Source organism: Eublepharis macularius, chromosome 6, assembly GCF_028583425.1.
Source record: "Eublepharis macularius isolate TG4126 chromosome 6, MPM_Emac_v1.0, whole genome shotgun sequence".
NCBI lineage: Eukaryota > Metazoa > Chordata > Lepidosauria > Squamata > Eublepharidae > Eublepharis > Eublepharis macularius.
Window position 1 is genome coordinate 90,456,886 of NC_072795.1, and position 23,052 is coordinate 90,479,937.

Sequence of the window (23,052 nt, forward strand, 5' to 3'; positions counted from 1 at the left end):
CACACACACACACCCTTTCCATCACTGTTGTACTCACCTTCTTTTTGACTCACTGACTGAATCAGTCTATAGGAAGCAATGCTTAAAGCAGTTTCCTTTGTTTGGTTGATTATATATATTAATAGGCCATCTCTTTTTGATTGTTAGTTGGAGCCTCCAGCCAGGCAACCTCTATCGGCTTGAAGCCATGTTTTAAGCCCCAGGCTACCTCCAGACAATTTGGGGTGTCCTCGTCTGGGTCACTTAAAGCCCTGAGCCACTGAAGAAACCCCTGCTCCCTGTGATCCAATTTTCCATTGTTCTCCCCTCCTGAAAATCTGGCAAACTATCCTTTCCACATGGTTGTTGTGGGTTTTCCGGGCTGTATTGCCGTGGTCTTGGCATTGTATTTCCTGACGTTTCGCCAGCAGCTGTGGCTGGCATCTTCAGAGGTGTAAGGAAAAACAGTCTCCTACAGGAAAAGTGTTTTTGCCATATATCAAAGGAATTACTGATCAGATGGGGAAAGCTTATGAAAAAGCATAACCTTCAAGCAGTGTTCAGACCCACCCGAAAAATACAACAGATGCTATGATCAGCAAAAGACAGTAGAGACCCCCTCACCTCTGCAGGAGTATACCGTATACCCTGCAGCTGTGGACAAGTTTACATCGGGACCACAAAGCGTAGCATCCAGACAAGAATAAAAGAACATGAAAGACACTGCAGACTTGGACAACCTGAAAAATCAGCAGTGGCTGAACATAGCCTAACGCAAACAGGGCACAGTATCTTATTCCAGGACACCAAAATACTGGACAACACTTCCAACTACTTTGTCAGACTGCACAGGGAAGCCATTGAAATTCACAAGCATAAGCAAAACTTCAACAGGAAAGAAGAAACCTTAAGAATGAACAGAGCATGGTTTCCAGTTCTGAAAAACACCAGGCTAACAAAACATTCTATCCCCAACAATAGCCCTGCAGAGAACATTAGCACATCAAGTACCAATCCATATGCAAAAGAACCTCCTCAGGATACAGTGAAGCCTCCCGCCATTAGCATTCCACACCCTGGGAAACTCTTACAGGATGACTCAGCTCAACCCCACCCCTCCTGAGTAGATACAAATGACCTACATCTTTTCCACACTGTGACACTGAGAGATCTCTGTCTTTTGGTGCTACACCTCTGAAGATGCCAGCCACAGCTGCTGGCAAAACGTCAGGAAATACAATGCCAAGACCACGGCAATACAGCCCGGAAACCCCACAACAACCATTGTTCTCCGGCCGTGAAAGCCTTCGACAATATATCCTTTCCACAACTCACCCATAGCTCATCCCTACCTTTTTATGGAAGTTGGCAACCCCATATTTCAGACAGGTTTTGTGCAATGTCTGAGCAAGTGGAAGAGTTGATGGCTAGTTTAGATAGATTGTAACCGCCATCTTTAGTTCAAGATTTTTCTGCGAACAAGGGTACACCTGATATTTGTAGGAACATATATCCTGTCTTGAAGTGGCTCCTAGCCATGCCATACCATGAACAGCTTCAACTGCCCATATCCTCTATTAAAGGGACAAGACATTTTCCTCCAGAACTGTTGGTAACCACAGCTCCAGGCTACTTTGTCTTTAATGCTTCTCTTTTTTTTGGTGGTACTAGAATTTATTTAGTGCCTGTTCCATGGTGTTCCAGGAGCATTTTGGAAGAAAGGGGGTTAATGAAAGCCTGATATTTCCATGTTTTCATGTATAGAATATTGTTCTCTTGTGTCTTTAATCCTTCCCACTGTTATTCATGGTACTAGCATTTCTTTAGTGCCCTTTCTAGCCTGTTCCGTGGTGTGCTGAGTGCATTTTGGCAGGGAAAGGGTTAATAAAAACATGCCACTTCAGTGTTTTCACTTCTCAAATCTTGTTCTGCTGTGTCTTTCATGCTTCCCATTTTTTTGTGGTCCTATCATTTCTTTAGTGTCTGCTCTGGCCTGTTCTGTGGTATTCCAGGAGCCTTTTGGCAAACAAAGGGTTAATGAAAGCCTGATCTTTCCATGTTTTCATTTCTAAAATATTATTCTCTGATGTCTTTGTGACTTTGTTACAAATAGAGTCTTTAAAGACAAATTTCTTAACACTCTTTTTTTATTTGTAAAACCAATGACTGTGGTCACACAGATCATTAACACTCTCTATTACTTGGGGAAAGTTCTGAGCTTTAAACAGATTCCGAGAAGGCCTGGCAAAGGAAAGCGCGGTGATGGGCGTGAGCTGTGGTCTTTCCTTCTTCCCGACCTTTCGATTCTTCCTTCCAAGCTTGCCGGGCTGCGCCGTTGCGTTACTATGGCAACGGAACTCTTTGGCCTGGTGTTGAAAGGGCAGAGGAGTCGAAACCGAGAAGCGCTCATGGAGTCCCGCGTAGGTGAGGAAAATGAGGGCAGAAAGGACGGGAGAGAAATCACGAAGCTCTCTTCAGCCCAGTCGCGCTGTGGGTCTAGCGGGCTTCATAGGGTTGTTGGGAGGGGAAAATGTGGGCGGAGAGGTATGTATCTCTCGCCGTGTTCCTTGGAAGAAACGAGGGATACAAACTTTTTTTAAAAAAATAAGAATCAATATTATAATTAATAGATTGGTGTGAACACGGGAGGAGGGCCAGGAATGAGAAAGCACAAGTATTATTTGTCACTCAGTTTCAAGGCTGAAACTCCTGGAAAAAAATAAGTACACTTAATATTTCTGAGCATACGAAGAGTGCGTTTCTCTCACTGTCGAATGATGAATCACATTTTACACCACAGCGTCTGGATTTGGTGGAGATTATCATGGTCTGAGAGCACGGTGTGTGACTGCAGTTCTATGCAGAGTTATTCCAGTTAAAATCCACCCAAATCATGGTTTAGCCTGGAGTAACTGCATAGAATTACTGTCAGCCAACACCTTAGAAGTCCACAAAACAGAACAGAAAAGCTTGAAGGCAAGAACCATGTGTGCTCAGTCTGTCAAGGGACAGAGACAGTGCTAAAATGAGGATGTAAACCCCAAGGGAATAGAGGAAGTTTATGGCCAAGACTTTACCCCAGGAAGAGGAGGAGGAGGAAACTCGGGATTAGGTTGCTGTACCCTTTTCCATGTAAGGTTCCTATACTAGATATCTACAAAATATAAAGGATGCAGTTTTTGCATGGAAATGTAGTGAAAAGGAAACCCTTTTATTTTGGCCAGATTTACAGTTATTTTCATATTAAAATTTCCTGCAAATTAGCAAACCAAGGCAAAAAGTTTCAGCCAAGCCCTTCTCCTGCTATGCTAGTTTGGAATTTGCAGAGAACAATTAACATAGGTGAATTGTAAACAATGTTATTCCTCCCTGCTGTCTGAAATAGTTTAGTCTGTTCTACTACCTCAGCATTCTGCCATCTCATGTCTAAAGCAAGCGTAAGTTATATGTGCATGGGTAGCAGTTTGCAGCTCATATTTGTAATGTTGCTTACACAAAACTAAGCCATATAAATTTTTTGAATTTCATAACTCAAATGGTACAATGTTATATGCTAACTGAAATATATAAATGATGCAACTGGTGTTGTTAACACATCAAGGTAAGTTAAGGCTTGACAAGTAAAAGAGTTGGATCCAGACTAAATTTTCCACTCATGCACGGCACATTTATCAGTAGCAGAGAGAGAGAGAGAGAGAGAGAGAGAGAGAGACCTCTGAATGGAGAAGAGGAAAAGGTGTACTGAGCACGAGAGGTTATAAAAATTTATAAAGCAATAAATAATTGCTGCATATGTGCATGAAAGCAAAATATTGTACAGAGACAATGACTGTAATGCACAAAAAGTGTACAGTAGACCAAAGCAGTATCAGTAGATCAAAGCATTTCTTCCTCCCTCCCAGTCCAGCCCACTTATCTCTCCAATACTGCTTCTTGGGGACAGGGGACCCTCAGGAACAGCATTTGGGGGTCAGCAGAAGAAGAGGGAATTTGTGGAAATGACCCCACTCTTCTGTTAGTGACAGTTACTCTGAATCCATCCCTATGTATTGCATATGTTTAAATTTTCCCAACAAATCCCCCTCCCCGCCCTTGAGAAAAAAGGGTCTTTCCTCTATTTTACATCTCTACTCAAAGTTCTAAAGACATACCTGGTGGGACTAAATTAGGAGTAAGATCCAACCCTAAACCTATTTACCCTAAACCTAAACCTGAATTAGGAGTAATTAGGAGTAAGATCCAACCCTATTTACTCAGTTATTTCAATAGTGCTTAAATGTATGTGCATAGGATTGCAGGCATAGTCTAATCACTGCATTACCAAAAGATGATCATTTTATTAACCCTCTCAAAACATCTCTGCATGAAATGTAGTTGAAAGCCAGTCCGCTAGAATAATATCAAATGATAATAATCTCCAGTCACCAAAGCAAAACAGTTTTATTTCAAAACAATATATCAATTCTGCTACCATCCAATCTGCCAAGAAAACATAGTGATGCGACATCCCCCCATGGGTCAGCAATGACTCGGTGCTTGCACAGGGGACTACCTTTACCTTTTTACCATCTATAGAGGAAATCTCATACAGACTAATCAGTTATTATAAATATGGACACCATTTCTAAAGGAAAAACCACACAAAGATGGATGTATTATGTTTGCTTCCTTTTTTCTTTTTAATCTCCTGACATTGAATTTTATTAGCAGTAGAGAGCAATGAGCAATTTAAGTCTGAGAAAGATGCAGGTACAAGAAGCAATGGCTACAATTCGCACACTAACCCATTTATATGAGGGATTTAAATTTTTCAGAGCTCTTTCTGAAACTGGCCAGGCTTGACAATACAGCTTGACATTCTTTCTGATACCTGACTATGGTCCATTGGGAACAAGAATTATTTACTTTATTTATAGTCCACCTTTCTAGCTGCTTGGAGAGTGATATTATTTACCTGAAAAGTTTCTGCTTAATTTCCACCCATTAAGTTTTTGTTAACTGGAGACAACATTTTTCTCCATATCTGTCGGCAACCCTACTCACTTCCCACACTGACTGACCGAGCTGGTTATTTAGTGCATTTCTATCCTACCTGTCTTCCAAGAAGTGCAAACTAGCTCATAATGATCTTATATTTCTCCCCTCTCACACACACATACAACTTTTGGGACATCAGAAATGGCAGCAACCAGTGACAAGGTTTTTAAAAATATGGTGCTATGCCTATCTGAGATCTATCAAGATCAAGCTACCTGGATCATCCAGGTCAGGGCACAGTTGATTTTACCACCTCAAAATTTTTCTACCTCATTCTGCCACGTGTAGACCAGGCCTGATTTTTTGTTATCTGAGCAGCAGGAGAAAATAAATGTTGAAGATAGAAAACAAAATTGTTTGATAAAGGAAAGTGTGTTATTTTGACAAGAACAGTATCATATAGTCATCAGAGGGATAGTTGCATACTTAGTTATTGAGTTAAACTATGTAATATTGAACACATTGAATTTTTCAATAGTATATTATTATCATACATATAGAATTGTGGACAAAATTGGTCACATTTAAACAATAAATGAATGACTGAAAATATGTTGTGTATGTTTGTATGTGTATATTTTGCAGCCATCCAAAATTGGATAAACATCTTAGAAGCTTTAATTGCAAATACCAAGATAATACTTCATTTCATTATTATGCTGAGACAGGAACTGGTTCTCCATTCTTCAAGATTCTTAGCTTCTCAGCAGGGGACATACCTCAGTAACAGAGTACCTGCCTTGCAGTTGTTGGTCCCAGGTTCAATCTCTAGTACCTCCAGAATCTTACCATTGGGACATATGAAGCCCTTAGATATAATAACCTACTGTGCCTGCTAGTTTCATATAAATGACTGTATTGTATGTGATAATTACTGTAATCAAATGATTGAACCCACTACCAAACAGATTCAGTGTGCAAAGGGAATGTTCAAGTTGATGATAGCAGGGGATGTGTATTTGGATAATAACATATGATCTGACCCAAATCAGGACCATTCAGGACCATTGTTTACTATAGTTATTATTATGAATTATCTCACCACAACAATTTCTGACATCTACATGGCAATCCTGTGCAGAATTATTTCAGCCTAAGCACATTGATTTCAATTTCATTTGAGTTTCCTTTTCCTAATCAGTGGAAAGGGTAATGAGTAGACAGAATACCTGACAGGAATGCTTTCCAACCAGAACAGTTAAGAGATGTTCCCCTTGAACAGAATCAGATGGATTGGTGTTTCTGTCCCCAGAATTTTCATTTTCACTTATCTTACGTTCTTGGACTCTGGGAAGGCTTTTTGAATTTTGTGAAAGCCAAGATGGAGAGTATCTATTTTTAAAAAAATGGGACACACACCCCTTCTTTCTCATATGCCTTCTTCTGGTATTCAAAGCATTTTTTCTACCAGCTGGGATAGGAGAAAAATATTGAAATCACTGCAGCAATTCCCAGTTACTGAGCACTCTGTTTTTGTTGAAAAATAAACACTGTCTACTTGACTTCCAAGAAAGGAGAAACTCATATGTCTGTGCCTGGATTTGCAGGGGGGAAAACCTATTAAAAACAATTATTTGGGAGAACAGCTCACCAAACTATCAGTTTGGGTGGCATACTGACTAACCAAAATGGTGTGCAAAAATGTGAGCATGTCAGCCAGTCACCTCAGCAGGTAAAGAGGGGAAGCCAGAGCCAGTGGATGGACAAGTGCAGAGAGGCGAGCCAGAGCCAGTGTGATGAAGGGAGAGGCGCAGAAAAGGGGAGACATGCTGGAAGCAGCTGCTGAGGGGAACACGCCTGCCTGAGCCAGAAGTGGGGGAGAAAACTAGCAGCTGTGGTAGTGAGAATAGGGTCAATTCTCCATGGGTTCCCGGGTGTTTTTAAAATTCTGCTGTAAAATATAATGCCCATACAGCAGGCAGCATACTTGCTTTCATCACTACCAGTACTATCAAGAACTCGTTAAGACATACCTCTGTGTTTTGCTATATTCAAGTTAATTCAAGTCAATTAAACAATATTAAACTTAGTTATTTCTTAGCTGTCAGAAGATGGAACTATTGCTCTATTTACCTTTGACATAGGAATGGCAATACCAAAGGTAGGGAGCAATCCTAAGCAGGTCCAATTTTATTCAATGGGGCTTACTCCGAGGAAAGTGTTCTTAGGATTACAGCTGTAGAGTAGTAACTCTAGTGAGGGCCCCTATTAAGCAAAGAAAATCAGAGGACTGTAGGCATTCAGCCAGCAATTTTCTATGACTGATGCCAGACTTCACTGGAAAACATCCTAAAGTCATGTCGTTGGATATGATATTGCTGGTTGGTAAGGCCTATAAATAGTTCATATTGCAAAACTGAACTATTTAAAAAGGCTTTTTACTCAAATGAGAGGGCTGTATTGTAGGGAAGGGGGTCTCAGATGCTTCGCTAATGAGTTAGGGACCATAGACTTCATCACTATATTGTCTTACATTATCTGCTGCTTTAAATATGTATTCCAATGCTCCATGTTGTCTAATGTTAGTCCTAGGATTTATTATGTTCTGCTTCAGTATTTTTTCTACTCTGTATTGGATTCTTGCTAATACTATATCTTTTAAACTTGTATCTATTTACCCTATGGTATTATTTATGAAATGTCCTTGATACTGTATTGAAATGTACTTGATACTGATTGTACTAATCTCATACTGTGTAATCCCCCTTGAGTCTCAGTGAGAAAGGTGGACTATAAATGACATAAATAAATAAATAAATTGTTACAGACTCCTTGAGAGGAACCAACTAAATGTTAAGGAATAAAAAGGCATTTTGCCTTCAGGTTGTCTAAAAATTAATTGTATTTATTATTAATCAAAATAAAGCCTTCACTTTCATTGGGTTTCTACATCAAAGATGTGCCTGGGGAACGATAAAGTGGTAAAATAAAATGTCTACCTGTATGATTTTTGTTCACATTAGAATGTTCTTGTATCTTGTAACAATAGTATATATTTGTGCCAGTTTTTCCATTATGACTTATTATGTTAGTCATATCAGAACTTTGCAATGACACCTCATAAGCATCCCAGAGCTTTTGCTGCATAAAGGTTTGTTATGTGCTTTGTTCTTCATAGTGCTTTATGTATTTCTATTTTTAATTACATAGTTGTTGTAGCTGCTGCTAATAGTGTGGATGTTCAGTAAATTAGGTGACTTCTTGTTGGTTTAGAAATTTCTTTGGAAAAGGCCAACATGCTTTTGATCATGTTTCATTGCAGCTCTCTCAAGAAATACTTTCTCCCTCATTGTTTGATTTCTTTGGTACCAGAGACAACTATAGTATATGCCTTATTGGCTTAATGAGAAACAGTGTATAAGAATGTAAATATCTTTGGATAATATAGGAATTGTATTCAAGATACTTAATTGTTATTTCCATGATACTTGATAATTGATTTCACAATACTTTTATTATCATAATGAAAAATATATGTTAAATATTATTAATATGACTTGGTTTTTTGCACCAAAAATATTTACATTTAAATTTATATATGATGAGGTTTCTAAAAAATGCAAGTCTATGTTCATAGGACTGAGCAAGAAGATCCCTAGTCTTTGGGTTTGCTTATGTTTGCAGCTCCTTCCTGTATATTAGTGTCAGCATAGCATTTGTTACTGTACTATATTCATCCTGGCTGTGCCACAGAAAACATTTTTTGCCTCTAAATATAAGAGAAATGTTACCTGGATATGTAGGCAATAATGCCGAAGTAAATCCTCTATACTAGCATCAAGTGTCTGTCTAGATTGATCTGAAATTACAAACTCATAAAGAGATGTACTTCATGGAGAAATCTCAGTAACTTGTTCCTATTCTTTCTCCTCCATTGTGAACATTTTGAACAAATGTTGGTATTTGAACATTTGGTATTAATTTGAAAATGTCATTACATGTATCAGTGCAGAAGTTTTTGTTTAGATCTTAGAACTTAATATATTTTCTACATATTAATTATATTAAAATTAATGTACTTGGATTACTAGAACTATTATGAACTAGTCTTACATGGTAATATATTTATTATTAAATTGTTTGTACTTCACCTCTCCTCTTGGCCCAAAGCGACTTATTCATATTATTTTATTATAGATTTCTTGGCCTTAAAACAAAATATAAGCATGATAGAAAACTGTTACTCTTGTTGAAATGTTCTGTGAATTACCATGGGGTGACATTTTTATGTATGAAGGGTGCAAAGGTGGTAGAACCATTAGCATTGGAATGGGTTTAAATCCCAGCTTAGCCAGATAGCTCACTTGGTGAACTTGGGTCCGACTTTCAGTATAATTGTTGTAAAGATAAAACAGCCATGTATGCTGTTTAGAGTTTCTTAAAAATAAAAATGTGATAGCTTAGTTATAAAATTGATGTATATTCAAAAAGGTTAATTATTACTTTTATTTGCTTGTTTTTTAAAGGGAGACTACAGCATATATATAAGAAGGCACTCCTGAACTAAGTAATTCTGCTTAAGTAATTGGCTTAAATAATTGAAACAGATTATTTAAAAAGGGCATCACTTCTGTTTAATTTTTCATTATTCATGAGTTTCAAATGTCTCTGGAGAAGTTAAAGTAAACTCCAAAATTAATTTTGTAGCAAGAGATTACAAGGTTGACTGACTTGGAATGTTTCTCGGGCAGATTTTGGAGGGGGATGGTTTTTTAGAAAAATGGATATGATCTTTCTCAGTACATTTTTTACTTGAAAAGAATAATGAAGAGATCTAGGTTGCCAACAGGTCTAAAGAAAAATGTCCTGTTCCTTTAACAGAAGCTTAACACATGGAAATGGGCAGCTGAAGCTTTTCAGGATGTGGAGGTAAAAAGTACAAAAAATCCTGTTAAGGCTGTATTAAAGGGACCGGACATCTTTTTTTCTTCAAGCAGTTTTCATTTCTAAGGTTGTTCCTGTCAGTTTTTCTTTTTTATATTATAGCAACACATGATGGAGTTATATACATATCTCTGAACTTATAGCAATTATGTAGCCTTGTTGACTATGACAGAAACCATCTTTACCTTCTAAATTTGCTTTGTCTAAAATCTTACGATTTCCAGATGAGGTTGTTCTTAGTAGTCATAGATTTTATCCTGCGGATGCCCCACTGATGGAAGAGGTAGGAGAGGTGATCTTGCCCAGTTCTTTTCAGTGCCCTACCCAACCTATATGGGTTTTTTCCTGCAAGTGCAGCAACCTCACAGATCACAAGGATCTCTGAAGTTAAGTGAAGGCAGGAAAACATCAGCTTCTAGCAGCAAAACAGTTGTATACAATCCATAACTTTGGCTTCTTGACATGCCAATTCTGACTTGCCAGATACAAGACCATCCATAGGCTTTGATTAATTCTCATAATGCTTCTCTTTCCTATTTTTAGAGTAACTATGATGTCATAAAGCTCCAGCTTGGTTGTAGCAATAGAATACTTAATTTGTTTCTGGTTTACCAAAAAAGTTCATATAGATCAGCTACATGAAGGGACACAGGTTGCGTTTTTCTCTTGCTTTAAGTAGTTTTTTAATGGCCAAAGTATTCCTTTTGAGATCCATCAGTTCTAAAGATAGATTGAGGCATAAAATAGAGACTCTATAGTAACAACATAAGAAACAAAAGCAAGTGCTAAAGAATCTAAGGATACCATGGCTGAATCCCCATGCCCTGATATAGCGCTAAATTATCAGAACAATAGCGTCTTCCTGGAGCAATTTCTGACGTCATCACGCCACGATTCTGCTTTCATGGTGCAATGACATCAGAAATTGCACCAGGAAGATGCTATTGTTCCGGCAGTTTAGTGCTATGCCGGGACGTGTGGATTCAGCCCATGTATTTTCTCAGAAAAGGTTCTGTGCCTTTAACAGCTGTATGACAGAAATAAAGTTATCTGGAAATGGTCACCATTGGACAACGTTATCAATGCTTAGAGGCAGACTACAAAAGCCTTAAGTAATAGGGTGTTTTTCATGACGAAAAGCTGAGAATTCAAAGAACCTATTACACATATTGTTGTAACATTATATCAATATAACAATATTCAGTTGCTAATTTTTTATAAAAACCAAAAACCTCCCAAGTGGCAGAGAGTGGAAATGGCTATTGTGGGTAAAATGGCTGCCATGTGAGTGGGTCCAAGAAAATCTGAACTTTCCCATCCATGCAGCAGGCTTTGCTGCAATCTTTCTCAAAACTTCAGAGGAAAGCAGGTTTGAGAAAGATCAGGAAAAAGCTATTTCTCCCTCTGATGAAGAGGACATCTTGAGATGGGTGATTCCCACCCTCTATTCAGGGAAGCAGGACTAATTTGGACTTCCAGTCTTCCAGTAGGTGTCACTCTTCCCTTCAATTTTATTCCTGCCTCGACAGGAAGAGCAGTGTCTTAGGCTTCTGCCTCAGACTATTGAATACTTTTCCTTCTTTCTACCTTTCAACACTAACAGCTCTCTTCTCCAGCAGTCCCTTCTCTTAAATACCTGCCTTCTCCCCGCCCCCCAGCAGTGCAGCTAGCTGCAGTGAGATTTCCTAAAAAAATTTCCTGCTCTTTTCAGTTGTGGCCTTTACCCTCACCTCCTTCCTTCCTGACCTCCCTCAGCAAAGCCTCTTAGTCTTCTTGCCTCTTTCTCGGCCACGGCTGGCTCCTAATTTTTCCTCCTCCGACGCTTCTCCATGCAGTGCGGTTAACCTGGGGGAAAAACTTTTCGCATTCGTCTCCTTTTCCTTTCCCTCTCTCTTCTGCCGTGGCGATGGCCGTTTTAGAACTCAAGCATCCAGATTGCCTCAGGCCCACATGGAGGCTGCAATGAGAGACAGCTTCTTGTCAGAGGGTGAGCTGGCCCACCTTAAAGCCATGCCTGTTGATCCGGGGACAGAAAGCAGACCAGATCGCGAGGTGGTTGGGCCTATGCTCACCTGTCCTGCTTCAAAGCCAGACCCCCTGAAGCACATCAAAAGGAGGCATTACAGTACTATGGGCATTCAGAGGCAGCACGGCAGCCACTCATGGGCTAGCTGGTGCACGGGCAACCTCAGATAATGCAGCAGCCACTCAGAGCCTACCCGATGCCTTTTCCCTCAGAGGCAGCAACTCAACCACTCATGGCCTAGCTGGCGCAAAGATGGCCTTAGATAGCATGGCAGCCACATAGAGCCTAGCTGGCACAGCTTCAGTTTCTACACAGAGAGAAGATCACAAAGTACCTCCAACTGCATTCATCGATCAATCCAAGTGGCACAGAACATTCAAGGCCAAAATGCGTGCAACAGTAATCTTCACCATGAGCTCTGCCAGTCAACAGACCATGATTAACACACCTGGTGTGGCTTCCTTGGCTGTGTCCACTGACCTCATAGCTGTTTTGAGACAGGTGGTGAGCGAGGAAATAGCTGGGTCCAACACAGAGCAGTAGAGGATGATGGGGCTTCCTCTTGATTGTCCTGTGTTTCATGAGGGAGGAAATGACTAGCCTTCAATGCAGGGCAGAGGAAGATGATAGTTTTACACGGCAGCCATTTCTGACTTTGCCAAAGCTGGCAACCTTTCCAACAAACAGGGAGGTGGCTACAGAGTGGTTTCCCACATCCAAAAAGCCAATCAACAGGCTCAGGAGGACCCAGTGAGAGCCAGTATCCTAGGGCCAACATAAAACATGAAACAGACTTTACAGCGTAACAATTGTCCCTGCTGGGAGAGAGCTGTTCTTGCAATTGTGTTCAGACTGTCCCTGGGATTGTTTCTTTACAACACCCTTTCTAACAAGAGCCAGTTGGTTGGAGCCAGTGGTTGGAATGTCAGGCTGGGATCTGGGAGATCCAGATTCCGTTGCTATATTGCCTGGGATGGTTACCTGTGGCCTCAGCTCTGTTGCATTCTCTAGGCCCAGCCTGCCTTGTGGGGTTTTTTGTGTGGATGGAATGGAAAGGTATGAAATGTTGTATCCACTTTGAGTCTGCACTGGGAATGAAAGCTGGGATCTCGATATATTCCACAACCATCCTTCTACTCAGAAAGGGTGCCTGAACTCTCATTGAATTGGTTACTGTGGCAGGGCTCTTGCTATAACCCTTTGCAAATTTATTCTTCATTCCTGTGGTCATCACTATTGTTGTTGATGACCTGCATATTAAATAGCACTTCATCTCTATTCCAGTCACTGTAGACAGCAGATGGTATAAACTGTTAGCCTATGTGGGAACCAGAACTTCCCTGTTGCAATTTTTTTCTTAAGCTGTTGCTCAACAGATTATTATGACCTTTCTACCATCCCCTTGAAGGGAGCATGAAACGCGTTTAATCCTGTCCTGGGACATAAGGGCATAGGCCAAAGTGTTATGAATTGAGGCCATTGATCATCTCTAATAGCAGATTGCATCTTTGTAGGAAAAGATAGAAGCCCACTGGCTTCTTAAGAACTATTTGTTGTAAGTTGTGAGTTCATTTCTACAGATATCTGTGTGTTTCATAGTGACTGTTGCTGTGAGACTTCACAGAGTTTCTGAATCCTTCAATCCAGGTAGACAACATGCTTATCACAGGTAAGTGCAACCCTGCTTTTTTCATGCCTCTACTCCCCTGAGACAAGGGGAAAAGGGAGTATCTGGCATATTCTTCACAGTGCCAAAAAAGAACAGTTTGCAGGGCGATACTAGACTTAAAATATATCAACAAGTTTATCAAACTGAAGCACCTCAGATTGGAAATGATGAAATCCATCACAGAATCCGTGCTATGGAGGGCCCGTGGCTCAGTGGTAGACCACTTGCTTTGCATGCAGAGGGTCCCATGTTTGGCTCAAGGCTTCTGCTGTTCCTGGATCTCAGAGCCAAACTACACCAGAGGAGTACCTTACTTTACATTCCAATTCTTTCATGCCAGAGAATATTCCTTCTTTTCTGCACAGGGGGGCTCCATCTACGGTTCAGAGAACTAACATGGCACCGAGGGCCTTCACAAAGATCTTGATCAACCCAGTTGTAACATTGAGAGAGAAAAGCATTCATGTACACCCTGGACAACTTGAATCAAGTCAAGCTTGGCATGTCTACAAGTTTACAGTTCCTGATCAACTTAAGAGAAGTTCTTTATAATCCAGTGAGTAGAACCTCTGGGAGCCCTATTAGACACAACACACAATTCTTTCTTCTTAACTGAAATGGGCAAAGAAGAGAAAGGAGATGTCACAAGTAATCATCAAGGCCAGGTACTCATTGATAGGTCTACTGATTCTAAGTATCAATGCCATCCAGTAATGAGTATTGCCCATGGTTCAAACAGATTCCAACAAGCAATATTCTTGAACAAAAGGAAGCAGCTTTATTCAGCTGAAATGCAGCAAAAACAATAATAATAACAATCCTCCACCCAATAACCTTTCAAGCAGTCTTCCAGGCAGCCAGATCAGTCCTTCCAGGCAGGCCAGTCACTCAGCAGCTAGGCTCTTCTCTTGAAAATTCCAGCTCTTTTCTGTCTGTCTCTCTCTGAAGTTTTTCACCCTTATCTAGCCACCCTTACCACCACCAGGTGCTTGCAATTTACAGTGCTGTATGGAGGTTAACTCTCTGTTGCCCTGAGGCTGCTATTCACATGGAGAAGGGCTGTGTGGTTCACCACCTATCTCCTCGTTATCACAATCGTCTTCTGGCATTTTCCACTACATAGGGTTAACTACGTACAAGACCCTTACAGTGACTACTGAGTTCCTTACAGCTACAAATTACGAACCAGAAAGATCTTTCCGTTTGGGTCCCCTTAATGGTTACAAAAACAAAAAAGCCCAAACCCAGTCTCGTACAGCAGGCAAGGATGACCAACCTTCTGCAAGGAAAGCAATACTGCAGTCCAGTATTGAAACAGGTGACCACAGACACTAGTCTGCCCGAATGGGGAGCAGCACTAGAAGATCCACTGGTGCAAGGTTGATGGTCCAGCAGCGAGACGAGATCCCCTGTCAACCTACTGGAGCTCTGGGCAATTTATCTAGCCCTACTACAAATGCTAGACCAACATGTTCTAATCAGATCAGACAACGTGTTGACCAATGAAGTGGACACATATTTCACCAGGTGCTTCCATCTAGAGGCTAAAGTAACTGACACGTTGATGTCACAAGGACCACGTGTTCTGCCATTTGCCTTCCACCTATTCTGATTTTCCCGAAACTAATCAGGAATATTAGAAAACAAAAAGTAGAAATCATAGTGATAGCATCCTACTGGTACCGGCACCCGTGGTTCTCCATTCTTCAACATCTGTCAACGCTTTCACCACTGACCCTCCAATATCTACAGATATGCTCTAGCAAGGTCCAGTTCAGCAAACCGCATGGTGAGTAAGCAGGACTACTTCTTCTGACCAGACTATTCTCAAGAAATAATTGACACACATCTAGCCTCTAGGAGACAGTCCACTAATAGGAAATATATAATGCATCATGGAAAGCCTTCACAGGAGGCTTCCTGTGATCTCCTTTCCACAGATCACAGGAATTACATCTATTATCAGTTGTCCGAATACTTCTCATCCTAAGAACATGACATACTCTGGACATAAGACGTACTCTAAAAGCATCATAGAAGCGCACAAAATTTTAAAAAAAAACCTAGACATACCAGCTGGGATTACTGCTCACTCAATACTAAGTGCTGCAACCAGAGCACGTTGCCAGACATGCTATAGTCAAAGAGGTTTGCAGAGCAGCTGCTTGGTCATTTGTATCAACTTTTGTTAAACATAACAAAAAAGCTGAACACTTATGACTCAGCCAATGCAGCGTTTGGTAGAAGAGTATTACGCACATCTTATGACCAGACAATGATGACTTACCCAAAGAATAGGACACTGTTATGGGAGGTCCCATCTCAAGATGTCCTCTGCCTCAGAGGGAGAACAGACCATTGGATACTTACCATGAAGATCCTTCTCCTCTGAGGACAGGAGGACATCTTGCCCCTCCCGGAGTCATTGTCAATGTCAACTTCACACATGGTTGGATCTACGAGGGGCCCAGGGGGAGTCGCCTGCCCCCAGCGCTGATGAAGAGGGGCGCCAGGCGTGGCTGCTGGCCAGGAGAGTGCGTCGCGGAGCTGGTGGCAGCAGTACTAGCAGCTGAGCAGGCAGCCTCCCAGTTCTCCCACTCAGTTGCCCTGTGCTGTTGCCACTGCCAGTGTGTGCTACCGGCTGGGGACAGCATCTGCGGGCCAGGCACGGCAGGCGGCTGGGGTGGTGCACAGGGCAACTGAGCAGGAGGGCTGGGAGGCCAACCATGTGCCATCCCAGCTGCCTGCAGTGCCGATGGGGCGGCTGGCTTGCAGCGGTGTGACCTGCATGATGATGTCATGCATAGTGATGTCATTGTGCAGTCTGGGTGCTCAGGGGGGCAGCAACAGCCCTGGAGCTGCCCCTGGGTGCTGGCGATCCTTGCTACGGCCCTGACTTCACATTCACCTCTTATCTGTTCACTATACTTCCTGTTCTTCCAGGTTAATCTCTTATTGTTATGATCTTGCATGTAATTTTTCTTTACTTATAGTTCTGCTTTTTAATGATTTTGGAGCTACCAAACTAAAGGGAAGGGTGACAGCTACTGGAAGACAGGAAGTTCAAATTAGTCCTGCCTCTCTGAACAGAGGGTGGGAATCACCCATCTCAAGTTGCCCTCCTGTCCTCAGAGGAGAAGGACCCTTCACAGAAAGTATCCAATGGTCCAGGAAATTCCAGGAAGTGCTTGAATTCACTACAATGCTATGATGAAACAGGAAAAACAACCACTTCCTTATATTATTGAACCCGAGGAAAATAACCTGGGTGGACATGGCCTAGGTTACCTTTACTTACTGATTCCAGTGTTATAAAACAACCTGTTACAGTCAGGCTGATTCCACACATGTTGGATAATGCACTTTCAATGCACTTTATCAATCGTTTGACGTGGATTTTTTGTCCTGCACACAAAAAAATCCGTTCCAAATGATCTATAAAGAGGATTGGAAGTGCATTATCCAACATGTGCGGAATCACTCTCAGTGTCCAATGGCAGAAAATTAATTTCTGAAGAACCCCATCTGTGACCCAGATTCATTGTATTTATTTAGGCATAACTGATCTGCACTTTTTAAAATCATGTCTGAAATAATTTAAGTCTACAATATGTTAACTTGTCTACATGCCTGTATTAGAGAATACGAATCTGGAGATATAGTAGGCAACTTTTAATAGAAAGAAACATTTCTTTCCCACAGTCTATTATTTAGGCTGTGTAGATGTTTGTGGTAGCAATTGAAGTCCCTGTGTAGAATGCATAATTGCGTCACAATTCCATTTGTTGTATGTCCCATAATACAAAATGCTGTGTTAAAAGTGGGAGTGCCCTACAACTTTTAAGCAATTCTAGGTATATCCAAATCAAAATATTCCCTCCAGTTCTGGAGAGATGTTTGCATATATTGTTTCTGCATACAATGTGTGTGTTGTCATGCTAAAATTGTGTCTATTGTCATGTTAACACTTTGACATGATTCATTTGCAGAAAGACACACCATCCCAAAACCACATCCTCTAGTTGTAGGCCATGTGAGTCACCACAACATTCAGCTACATTGGGACTCTGAAGGACAACGAAATGGGCCTCAGGAGCAATGGATAAAATTTTCAGTTGAAGAAGAGGATCCCAAGTTACACACATATGGAATAATTTACACGTAGGTGCAGTTCTCGTGTTGTCTTTTCCAACAATTGAAAAGAAAGCTTATACAAAATGGATTGATGTAAATAGTCTAGATCAGTGATTCTGAACCCAGCCTCAAGCCATGGCTCCAGGTAAAATTGGAATGTCTTTGGATTGTAAACACTTCATCTTTATTCGTACACTTCAGTGCCGTTAGTAGTGTCTGTTTACTTGAAAGGGGAAGTGTCTAAAGTGTCTTGAAATGAATCCACAATGGATAAACGAATTTTATACCTGTTAAAAGAGCCAGTTGCCCTAGGATACAGGGTTTAGATTGCGTAGCCCTTTGTCAGTGGTTCTCTTGTGCCTGCTCCCATCAAATTCCCTCTCTGTTTTACTTTTTCTTTTGTTTTTGTCATTATACAGTTTCACTTATAAAAAGCTTCTTAATTGTGGAACAGATGTAGGCTGATGCAAAGAATAATTGATCATCCTCTAAAACTCGCACACACCAGCTTTAATTACTGTGTTATTATTAATTGACAGGTTGTGTCCATTTGGAAAGACAATAGATACATTTTAAAATAACAAATGGGAGGTATAACCTGTCAATGACCTACTGACTCATCATATATTTCCTAGTCATCAGAAATATTGTCTAGACTATGACACTAGGTGGCAGAATTAGACTGAATACTGTGAAGTTAGCCGTCTTGGTACTGTCAACAGAATTTTAAAATTTAAGGTATTTTTAATGTCATACGAAGGAAACAATCTGCTTACAGTGTCAGATACTTCAGAAGGATTTTTGCTTATTACCTGAAGCAGGTAACATGCAAACATGCTACAATTCTGGTAGTCATTTTTGTTTGCAATCACATTTTTATGCCAAGCTATTAAAATTTAAGACCTCTCCTTTTTTTGCCCTTGACAGGGGAGTACTGTTCCAAAATGTGTTACAAGAGTATGACACTTGTATAGATGTTCCAGCACTTATTTTTGAAGATATCTTCTCTTTATGCTTGTTTGAGTTTTAAGTGTGTTTAATATATTTGCATAGCAAGTATGAGATTTATGGGGGTTTTATGTGCAACTGGCAAATTAATTATGTGCAGTTAGCAAATGAAGCTTTACACTGACAGAACAGACCAAAATACTGTGTATATTTTTGAACATATTTTAAAACAGTTCTGCATCTTTATTTTTCCATTGTAATTTCAACTACAAGAGTTAGTTAACATATGCAGTCAGCTTATGATATCATTAGTGCTTTGTCCTTTTGGAGTGGTAAGGGATCATTTTTTTAACTAATGAAAAATTAGTTTTGAAACAACTAATATTATTCTTTTATAGGGGCTATGCTCGGCAGCATATCGTGGAAGGTCTTGAACCTAGAACAACTTACAGATTTCGACTTAAAGTGACAGATCCTGCAGGAGATTCTGCTTACAGTTCGCCAATTTGTGTAACTACAACAAGTAAGTTCATAATTTATTGTTAAATGTTAAGCATTCTCAATATAAAAAGATTTATATAGCATTAAATTAGCTAGCTGTTTAATGGAAAGCAATGTAAATACATTTATTATGCAGCAGTACTGCAATTAAGCTATTTATGCAGCATCTTCTCCAAACTGCATTTTAAAGGTTAAAGCATAGCCAAGGATACTGAAAAATTATAATTCACCCCCTCATTGTAATGTAGGAACCATGCCCACCCTCATACCAAAGGAAAATGAAGACCACTCAAACACTTCACATTATCTTAGAATCTTGACAGGGCAAATTGCAGGTATGGGGTTTGAAACTTGTTGGAAAATAGGTCTCTCAAATAGTCATTTCTGCCTAGTGCAGAAGTAAAGGTGTTATTCCCAAATGCAAGAGGAAGCCCTGCAGAACCAAACTGAAGCAAGGGATTGGATAGAATCTCCCCAGAGCCAAAGAGAATCAAGGGGACCCACATCAAACCAGAAAATAATGTCAAAACAGAGAATTCCACCCAAACCAAACAGAAGCAAGAAGAACCAAAGTGAATCAAGGGGACCAACATCAAACCAGAGAGTCATGCCAAAGCAAAGAATTCCATCCAAACTGTTGTAACTTATTGTCGAAGGCTTTCACGGCCGGAGAACGATGGTTGTTGGGGGTTTTCCGGGCTGTATTGCCGTGGTCTTGGCATTGTAGTTCCTGACGTTTCGCCAGCAGCTGTGGCTGGCATCTTCAGAGGTGTAGCACCAAAAGACAGAGATCTCTCAGTGTCACAGTGTGGAAAAGATGTAGGTCATTTGTATCTACTCAGGAGGGGTGGGGTTGAGCTGAGTCATTCTGTAAGAGTTTCCCAGGGTGTGGAATGCTAATGGCGGGAGGCTTCACTGTATCCTGAGGAGGTTCTTTTGCATATGGATTGGTGCTTGATGTGCTAATCTTCTCTGCAGGGCTATTGTCGGGTGTGGAGTGTTTTGTTAGCCTGGTGTTTTTCAGAACTGGAGCCCATGCTCTGTTCATTCTTAAGGTTTCTTCTTTCCTGTTGAAGTTTTGCTTATGCTTGTGAATTTCAATGGCTTCCCTGTGCAGTCTGATAAAGTAGTTGGAAGTGTTGTCCAGTATTTTGGTGTCCTGGAATAAGATACTGTGCCCTGTTTGAGTTAGGCTATGTTCAGCCACTGCTGATTTTTCAGGCTGTCCAAGTCTGCAGTGTCTTTCATGTTCTTTTATTCTTGTCTGGATGCTACGCTTTGTGGTCCCGATGTAAACTTGTCCACAGCTGCAGGGTATACGGTATACTCCTGCAGAGGTGAGGGGGTCTCTGCTGTCTTTTGCTGATCGTAGCATCTGTTGTATTTTTCGGGTGGGTCTGAATACTGCTTGAAGGTTATGCTGTTCCATAAGCTTTCCCATCTGATCAGTAATTCCTTTGATATATGGCAAAAACACTTTTCCTGTAGGTGACTGTTTTTCCTTGGTTGTTTGATTCATCCTGGGTTTGATTGCTCTTCGGATTTCATTTCTGGAGTAGCCATTTGCCTGAAGTGCGTGGTTTAGATGATTAATTTCCTCATTGAGAAAGCGCGGCTCACATATCCGTCTTGCACGATCCACTAATGTTTTCATTATGCCTCTTTTCTGTCGGGGGTGGTGATTGGAGTTTTTGTGTAAGTACCGATCAGTGTGAGTTGGTTTCCTGTAGACCTTGTGACCTAACTGAAAGTTTGCTTTGCGGATGACCAAGGTATCCAGGAATGAGAGTAACAATAGCCCTGCAGAGAAGATTAGCACATCAAGCACCAATCCATATGCAAAAGAACCTCCTCAGGATACAGTGAAGCCTCCCGCCATTAGCATTCCACACCCTGGGAAACTCTTACAGAATGACTCAGCTCAACCCCACCCCTCCTGAGTAGATACAAATGACCTACATCTTTTCCACACTGTGACACTGAGAGATCTCTGTCTTTTGGTGCTACACCTCTGAAGATGCCAGCCACAGCTGCTGGCGAAACGTCAGGAACGACAATGCCAAGACCACGGCAATACAGCCCGGAAAACCCCCAACAACCATGTTGTAACTTAGCCCAACTGAACCAGTGTCACTCACAGAAGCCCAAGCAGACAAGGAGAGTTCCTATATGGCTTCCCTGTCTCATTCCCCCTCCCTCTTCCTCCCTTCCTTATTTGGAAAAAAAAACAGGAGAAGCCAAGGAAGGAGCCAGCCAGAGGCTGAAACCACATTTCCCAGATTTACTTGGATGTATCTGAGGGTGTGGATTCTGGTTTTATAATCTGTCCTAGCTCTTTTCCTTCTTGTCCTTCTGCAGGAAATGTTCACTCTGCCTTTTGGCCCCATGAAGCTCCATAGCTTGTGCGACTATGGTTTAGGCATGACTGTGCCTGCTTATTGTTCTTCTCTGGCCAGGGTCATCTGCATTTCTATGGCACTCTTTCTGAGGTGACCCCTCTCAATTTGTTTCTCCACTTTCTTCCTGCTAGTATGAACAGAGTTCCTATAGCTATATGCCTGTTTAGAATGCAGAGCCAAAAATTATCTTTTGGGGCCGCAAACACTGGCATTAGGACGTAAGCCATTTTACCACAACCCCACAAACACTTCTGTCTAGGCACTCCACTGTGTCCTCCACTGTGGACCTCACTTCCTCTGTTACTAGGCACTTTGGGAATCATTGAAAAACAATGGAATTGTGAAAATGGAAGTGCCTAGCATCAAAAGAAGTGAACTCAGCCACAGATGATTGCTTCTACAACACCCAAAGAGAAGCACACACAGCAAAAACTATGCCAAAGCCATAGTTTTCTCTGTGGCCATTGGGCTTGCTTTCTCCTTTCCTTCATTAGCAGCAGGAGATGGGAAATAGAAAAAAGGGACATCCTCATATTTCCCCTGACCCTTTCAGTTCTAAGTTGCATATCCCCTATCAAGAAACTCACTTATCTAGTTTGCTTCTTGTCACCTGTGCTATGTGCAGTCTGTGGGTTGCCTCCCAATCCGCCGGGGTGAGCTGGCCCACTTCCCCACTCATCCTTTTGGGATCCAGCCCAATGCCTCAAAATTGCTGAACCCATAAAACTGTGACAACCCTCCTGCTGCCCAGAGAGAGCAATGGGTAGGTGGGAGAATGTCTGCTCCTGCAGAAGAATCTTCTATAATGGTGCTGACCACATTGCTGGCCAGGAAGAGGACGTTGACTCTCCACCTCTTCCATCTCAGCCATGCCTCCACCTCCTCCTTGCACTCGGTGCCAACACAGCCCGCAGGTGAGTCTATGGGCTTCCCTTGTTCAGTTCCAACACTTTGGTTCAGGCTTTTGGCCTTGTTATACATTTATTTGTATGGGGGAAACTGAAGTGTTTTTTTGGAAGACTAAGGCTGGTTAGCACTGTCAGTTTCCAGCTAGATAAGACAAGGCTTTGGTGCTGCAGATGCTAATTCTTAACAGCTTCCAAGGACAGAGCTTGAGGGAGGCAGGTACCAGCCTTCTACCCTGTTAACTGGTAGCATTGTGGAAGCGGATCAATTCACTACAGAGTTTGTTGTCAAAGGTTACGTTTTTTCTGATTGGCTAAGTTGTTGGGGGCTGCTGCGGCCTTAAAGAAGTTGTCTTTTAGTCTATCTCCCCCCCACCCCCCTTCCTGGGGAACGCTAGGATGAACACCCTTTTGTCCTTCTTGGAACACTTTTGCTTCTGAATGCTATGCCACTGGTAGATTCCTGTTGCTAGTGTCCATTTTGCTTTGTCCTCTGGACTTCTGGACTCAAGAGCCTAAAGCTCCCATTTGGATTCTGAGACTTGCTGAAAGGTAACATCTAGAATAGGT

The 23,052-nt window shown here is 41.4% G+C and overlaps 1 protein-coding gene across 1 annotated transcript in view; it reads left to right on the forward strand.

Annotated features, from left to right (window-relative positions):
* Nucleotides 1-2,376: 2,376 nt before the first annotated feature.
* FANK1 (fibronectin type III and ankyrin repeat domains 1) overlaps nt 2,377-23,052 on the forward strand; it is a 64,056-nt gene continuing 43,380 nt past the window's right edge. The window contains exons 1-3 of the mRNA XM_054983791.1: nt 2,377-2,403; nt 17,585-17,756; nt 19,076-19,200. Coding sequence (XP_054839766.1) covers nt 2,388-2,403; nt 17,585-17,756; nt 19,076-19,200 — 313 coding nt within the window. The 5' untranslated portion in view covers nt 2,377-2,387. The remainder of the gene's footprint in view (nt 2,404-17,584; nt 17,757-19,075; nt 19,201-23,052) is intronic.